The sequence below is a fragment of the Monopterus albus genome, unplaced genomic scaffold (assembly GCF_001952655.1).
Source record: "Monopterus albus unplaced genomic scaffold, M_albus_1.0 scaffold408.1, whole genome shotgun sequence".
Classification (NCBI taxonomy): domain Eukaryota; kingdom Metazoa; phylum Chordata; class Actinopteri; order Synbranchiformes; family Synbranchidae; genus Monopterus; species Monopterus albus.
In genome coordinates this window covers 118,167-125,538 of record NW_018128288.1, presented here as the reverse complement: position 1 = coordinate 125,538, position 7,372 = coordinate 118,167, and the positions used below count along the sequence as shown (strand labels likewise).

The 7,372-nt window shown below is 41.6% G+C and overlaps 1 protein-coding gene across 1 annotated transcript in view; it reads left to right on the top strand.

Annotated features, from left to right (window-relative positions):
* Positions 1–5,273: 5,273 nt before the first annotated feature.
* Positions 5,274–7,372, top strand: part of wdr41 (WD repeat domain 41) — a 7,801-nt gene continuing 5,702 nt past the window's right edge. Inside the window, 3 exon segments of the mRNA XM_020586471.1 lie at positions 5,274–5,482; positions 5,674–5,750; positions 6,679–6,794. Of these exon segments, the coding sequence (XP_020442127.1) occupies positions 5,703–5,750; positions 6,679–6,794 (164 nt within the window). The 5' untranslated portion in view covers positions 5,274–5,482; positions 5,674–5,702.

Genomic DNA, 7,372 nt, shown 5'->3' with positions numbered 1-7,372 from the left:
TACCTGCTGTGTTGGCATTTAATAAAAGACATTATACAAGAATAACTGTAGCCCGCTTATTACCCACTCCCAAAGAAACTGGAGAACACTACTGACCAAGAACCAGGGTTTCAGTTACACAAAGCTCCAGTTCCTCCCAAATTAAAATCATATTAACTCAACACAAAGGTAAAATCCTGACCATGCTAGGTGGCTAATGCTGCCAAAACAAACAGGTTAGCTTTAGATGCTAACACATCCAGAAGGAAGATGGCCACATCTGAATCCAGTCTGAGTCCTCTGGCTGCTTTTAACCCTCTCCATGTCAAACAGCCAAACCCATGTTAACCCTGGTTGTTGCTCTTTCTTTGTCCCCCTCTCTCTGTGCTAAAGACGCCCCCTCTTCAGTCTGGCAGCCGCTGGTTCAGACTTTTAGCTGCCCAGAGCTCAGCAGGTGGGGCTGATTTACAGACCGTACTTTGACAACACAGGGTGGAGAAGCTGGAATAACAACAGGAGGCTGTAGGCAGCAGAGGGTCATGGAGGGGGGGTGTAGCTGGGAGACACCACGTCCACCACATTAGACGAGAAGACTGATACCATCTTTGTGCCTGTATGCTAATTATGAAGCTTGACCAGCAAACTAGCGTAGTTTAGCATAAAGGGCTCTTTTCAGTGTCAGTATGGAAAACAGGGGCAAATACAAACAACCAGAAAGTGTTTTCATGTACTTATGGGTATGTGAACCCTGTTTTGAGATGGACTTTGAATCTCTTCTTTAAGTGACAGTAATGATCATAACCCCATAATTAATATCTGTGTAAATAAAGCCAGATATTGCCAATACATTCAACAACACAGCTCAATGTACAGTATCTCCAAAGTTTGTCCTTAATTCAGCCAATAATAAAATGAGGAAGTGATCTCTGAAATGGGTTTTTTTGTTTCACATCCATGTTATGAATCCAAATTTATGAGACCTTTAATTTTACTTGACAGAGTATAGGAGTGTCTTGATGATTGTTATTCCAGATGGCGGCCAGAAAATCCCATTTGAAGGTTTTATTAATTTTGGTTAAAATGAAAGAGGGTTTCCAACGCTGTCTTTGCTTTTTCACTGATGAGGCTGACTTACATCTCGCCACTCCCTCCATTTGTCATTGTTTGAAAAGGTCTTAATTGTATTACATGCAAATGAAGAGATTTGATTTTTGCCCATTATCTATTCATAAGAGAAAATGAACAGAACATTAGTGGGTCACCAAATGAGGGAGGGGTGAGGAGGGGAGGGAACGGGAAGAAGGGGTGAGAGGCAGACAGCGAGGAGGATGATACAGAGGATAAGTGGCAGCTTTACATTACTGTGCCGTACTGTGTGTCTTCTAACTTTGTAGGAAACTAATCCTCTACCCCCATGTCCAGAGAATGTGAGCGTCTGTATGTGTGAATGTAATAGGTCAAGGCTGATAATTAACCTATGATGACTGAAACACAGCAATTACAGTCATACTCATGTGACAAATCAAAGTGACAGAGGCTTGAATACACTCAGGCCTCCTCTCTGATTAGGTTGAGACCATCATCCTCTGGATTATGTGCAATATATATTCTAATCAGATGTACATCCCCCTTGTTTTAATTAGGTCTTATATATAGCAGTAAAGGGTCTGTTCACCCAAATCACTAAGAACATATTACTCACCTCTTGAACTATCATGCTGATGAATTTATTTGTCCAGGTTTTCAGATCACTTCTGAGGCTTCTTCCTCCACCCTGATCCAAAAGTACCACCAAAGGTAATTGAGATTTTTGTATTTCTACTGGGTGAACTGACCCTTTAATTAAAGTGCTGAGGTAGACAGCAACAAGTTAATGAAAATCAAACTTCATTATTAACACACAAAACTGATGGTGAGGTCAGACAGTACAGAATCCGGTCGTGGTGAAGAAGTACTCTGATTATTGACTTAAGTAAAAGTAGCCCATGGTGTTAAAATACTCTCTCATAAGTAAAAGTCCTGCAGTCAAACATACATTCAAAAGTCCAAAAGTATCAGCAACAAAACATACTTAAAGTACCAAAAGTTAAAGTACTCATTACACAGAATTTATTGTGTAAAGGTGGAGATCATGTTAACTACCCTATACTTACCTACTGCTGTGTAGCTTATGAATTTCCCACTGGGGATCAATAAAGTCTAATGACTATACTTTAGTTTTATTCATCTGAATCTGAAAAGTAGCTGAAATTATCAAATACATGTAGTACAACATTTGCCTCTGAAATGGAGTGAAGTCTGAGTGTGAAGTAGCAGAAAATGAAAATATTAAAGAGATTTACAGTAAGTACATACTTGAGTAAATAGTTACTTTCCAGCGGTGGAATCAGGGATCCCGGACGAGTCCAGTATTAGTTGTGGACTGAGGTGTGAGTGCAGATCCCATGTGGAGGCAGAGGCCACAGCAGGTAAAGCAGAACGCAGCGAAAGCCTGATGAAGAGGGACAGTGAAGTGTGTTGGTCAGGAATGAGCTGAGGCCCATCGGAACAGCGGAGGAGGGAGCCTGTTATTGAATACTGTTTTTGGCCCATTGTTAAATTACAGCTTAATTCCTTTTCCATCATCATAACCATTTGTTTTCCTTACTGGCTGGAGATAGGGGGATGACACCAGGGACTGTAGCAGAGGAGCAGGCAGATGCTTTTTCTTTGCTCTGACTCTGTTGGTCTTTAGTGCTGTAAGTGTTTTGGTGGCCACCGCATCATCACTTCCCCTCTTAGCTGATTCCTGCCATTGGTCATATTTGACACCTTGTCTACTCCAGACCAAGCCTGCTGCACTCAGGACCCACTTACTTGTTTCTCCCATTTCTTGCCATCACCTCATCTTCTGTTTTTGCCTGTTTTTTCTAACCAGCTCTCTTCATTTTTTCTCTCATCATCACCCAATAATTTGTTTTTCCACCCCATTCTTTGGTGCCATTCTAGCATTATTACATTTGCTGTCCTTTTTAGCCATGCTACTGTAGAGACAGTGTCGATCTGTGGCAGTCACCACTTCTCCAGACCGAAGCTCAGCCACTACTGGGTTGAAATATTGTGCACACTTCCTGGTCCTAGAGGATGAATCCTACTGACTCTGGTGATCCTCTGACGTTTCCTCTGTTGTTCCACATCAGGTTGATGTGTTTGAATTGTAATGCAATATCTTGATAACTCTTAGAGGTCATGTAATAAAATCTGGGGCCCAGGGCATGAATCCCAGTGACTTTGGTGATTTTTGACTGAAGGATAATCATCTTTATTTGGCCAAGTATGTTACACACAAGGAATTTGTTTCCTGTACAGAACCGAGGCAGCCATTTTTGGGGCGCCAACTCAATGGCTCTAACCATTGGGGGCAATGGGGGGGTTCAGCATTTTGCTCAAGGACACTTTGACACATGGACTGCAGGCACCAAGATTCGAACCTCTGGTTGGGAGACCACTGCTCTACCCACTGAACCACAGTCACCCTGACTTTTCATCCAACACCACCAAAAGGTAGAAATTTTCACTCATTTGGAGAAAAATGTCTCAGTATCAGACTTTTCCATCATAAGGCTGACACGTTTTATTTTAGTGAAGTGTGTTGGGAGCTATTAGATTGATTTTGTGCAGAAATTTGTTTCTCCCTCAGGACGAAATGCAACCATTTTGGTGAGGACCTGATTTTTCATTTGGCACCATCCCTAGGTCAAAATGATTTTGTCCTATACTTTGATTTATGACCAAATACCTGCAAAACAAATGCCATTCCCATTAATCTCAGCCATACTTTGCTGTGTTTTGTGCTCATTTGTGAATGTTAGCATGCTAACATGCTGAACTAACATTATACCTGCAAAAATGTCATGTTAGCATAGTTGTCTGCATGTTATGCTGACATGCTTGGATCCCATTCCTTCACACCCTTTGAAATGATTCACAACCCTTCTCTAGAGTCTACATATTTGACCCATTGATTCAGATATCTGACAGATAGTTAAACAAACAAAGCATCAGCCATCCTCACATCTAAAACCCATTCACTCCACTGCAACCAATCCCTCTCCCCAACACTCCTCCTTTCTCCAGCTGCCCTTGAGCTTTTCTATTACCGCATGGAAAGCACCTTGCAGCCCCTGACAAGCGCAGCGGATCGACACTAAATCAGAAATCAGTGCCAGCCACAGATCTGAGCCACCATGAAGGTCACAGGCCCTACACTGTGTGTCGTCTCAATCGGGGGAGCAGGAGTAGACACAGCTAGGGTGATGTGTGACTGTGTGTTTGGAGTGTGAGTGTGTGTCAGTGTGTTAACAGGGGAGTCACCAAAAAAAGGAGAATTTGGAGTGCGGGAAAAGACATGAAGGAAGAGCAGGTCAACACGAATGCAGATGTAGGACAGTGGGACAATGGGATGCAAGAAAAGCTGCAGCCAGAGAATGCTGAAATCACACAAGAGAATCACATACATGCGTCAAATTCTGCTTATAAATTAGATAAATACAAGGGAGGGGCACTGGTTTCCCTGGCTATTAGAGGTTTGAACCTTCCCCTGATCTCATGGGACTGTAACACACTGCCATCTAATTGTAAGCTGGCAAACTACACCTATTTAAACAGCCTGGCTACACAGCTGAATGTATTTTGTTTAATGTTACTTCAGGTGGATGTGTGACCTTCACTGTGCAGGATGATGCATGTGCAGAGACAGTAGAAGGCTGTTTTCACATCCATCTGTTGAGGGGAGATGTTTCTCTCTGTACAGTTTATACTTTACTTGAGTATTTCATTTAATTTACTTGTCCCTCTCTTGTCTGTACCCAGCTTCAGAATAGGATTTTTATTCATGAACAGAAAAAACTTTAAATATTTCATTGAATATATTCAAGGAGCAGGGAGCATACAGCCTGCCTCTTTCCCAGTGTTGATAAACATTAGGGAGGGGACAGTGTGTCAGTTCTGGTTACTTAACAGACATTACTTACAAGTGATATGTCAAAAAGATATAAATAATTTAAAAAAAAATCACAACCCATAAACAGTAGGATCATTTACTACTCTAAAAACAGCCTTTGGTGGAAATTTATTTTTTATTACTAAGAGCAGTGTTTTTATTCTGTATTTTATAATATATATGGAGGTGATATTTAAGAGGTAACGAATTAAAATACCTCTGAGTTTGCAAAAACCTCACATTACCACCATAATGTAAATGTCATATACAGTTGTTGCCGTCTTCCCAAATATCGAATGAGTCTTGTCCCGGAAAAGCTTCCGTAGTTTGAGTCACATGAATAGTTTGTAGTGGTCGTGACTAAAAGAAAAATCACGTTTTAAACATGTAGCTGACATAGTTCACTGCTGTATTAATATTTTTATGAAATTATCCGATGAATATACCCAGGTGTTGCATGTAAAACCATCACACAACGGCGATAAATAGGACGAAGCGTTTCTGTGTTTACGCTAATGCCCGGTAAAGTTAGCTTGTTTACTAGGCACGCTAATGCTCGGTAAAGTTAGCTTGTTTACTAGGCACGCTAATGCCCGGTAAAGTTAGCTTGTTTACTGGGCTTTTTCGTTTTGCTAACCCACATGATAAGGTCGTTTTGGTTCCTTTTCAGGGAAATATCTAATTATCCAAATTGGCTTCATTCCGTTCCTTAGGCTCACGTTAGCCGCTGAAAGACGAGGACATGCTTCGGTGGATTCTCGGTGGTCGGGAAAACCAAAGCTCAGTGGAGGTAAGATGTATCTTGGCTAACGTTGCAGCAAAGTAATCCCATAAAATGTACCTGTAATGTTAGATTATCTAACGTTAAGTACATTATCTCAGTAGTACAACGTCGAGGTGCTTGACTTTTACCAGAGTAGGTTAGTTTTTTTTCTGGTTTATACTTGTACTCCATTTCAGAGGAGTCAAAATGTGGAGTCATAAGCTCTTTTGCTCTTTTCTATGTTGTTTTGTGTCTTTGCGTTTGTTTTACATTTGCTTGTACTCATTTAGTGTCAATGTCGTTGTTTTGCATCAGTTTTTTCCTCATTTTGTATTTCCTTGTAGTCATTTGGTCGATTTTCCAACAAGAAATATGAATAACTTAATACAGGGGCCACTGGGCCATTCAGTAATCCATAGCTAAGCTACAGGCTAATACCTGACATAAAAACACATGGTAGATGTACAGTACATATCACACTGTTAAAGGTTACACTAATAGTGCCAGCCCCTTTGTGACAACTTGCAAAACAGCAGCACAGGATATGCTGTGATGGGAGCTGAGGACTATTGATTTATTTTATTGATCAGAAGCTAAAAAGGACTGACTGATTGATTGATTGGCTGAGTGATTTCCTCCAATAAGAGATTTTCTACAGGCTGCTCGTTCTGCCAGTGACTCAGATGGATTCATTCACAGTTCTTTCATTCTCTGCATTTCAGGGACTAAATACCAAACGATTATTCAATTAGGTGAGAAAACAATCAGTAGATTAACCAATGACAGTAAATGTTATTAAAGTAAAAAGTACCAGAAAAGGAAATAAAAATTCCTTCAATCTGTATTTTAGTGTAGTGGTTGAATAAATGTACAGAGTTACAGTCTGTCCCTGCTCTTCTCACTGAGTCTGAACCTCGCAGCCTGTTTATCTCACTACTTTTCCTCATGTCTGCAGAAAAGCCCCGTGTTGTGCATTGGAGAGGATCAGCCCAAAAACTGGTTCACTGAGCTGCAGGTGCTGAAAGGACATTTTGACATTGTTCGATTTCTGGTACAGATTGATGACTTCAGGTAAGCAGAGCACAACCCCACCCCCCTCCTTTTTCCAGTTTTTCTCTAACCTCTCTCCTCTTGGCTGGCCTCTATCCCTTTGTGATTGACAGGAGATCCTCACCTACTGCAAACTTACAGAGCATGACAAGAGCCTAATCATCGCCACTGTGTGGTTGCGTGTGCACAGTACAGTATAGCCAAAGCCTTTTAATGATGTCCATACACACATGGACGCACGCACATAAATTTTGCAACTGCTCTCCTCTCTGTGCTGTTTTGTGGAAGCATGCTGCACACTGGCATGGTAGAGTGGGCCTGCATAAGTGGTCAGATTGGGATTTATAACAGAACTAAGTGTGTGTGTGTGTGTGTGTCGTGTTGTGGGGGCTGCTTCACGCCCGGTCTCCTCCAGTAATAACCCCCTCCTCTGGGTCTCGTCCTCTCTGCACACAGGGCCACAGTTGGGGGCAAAGGCCAGAAAATTCTCTCCAGATTGCTTTTGAAGTCCGAAAACGTATCCTCGACTTTTCCTCTCCTCTCATTTTATCTGTCGTTTTTATCCGCTCATCCTGTCTGTTGATTTTGGGAACGAGTGG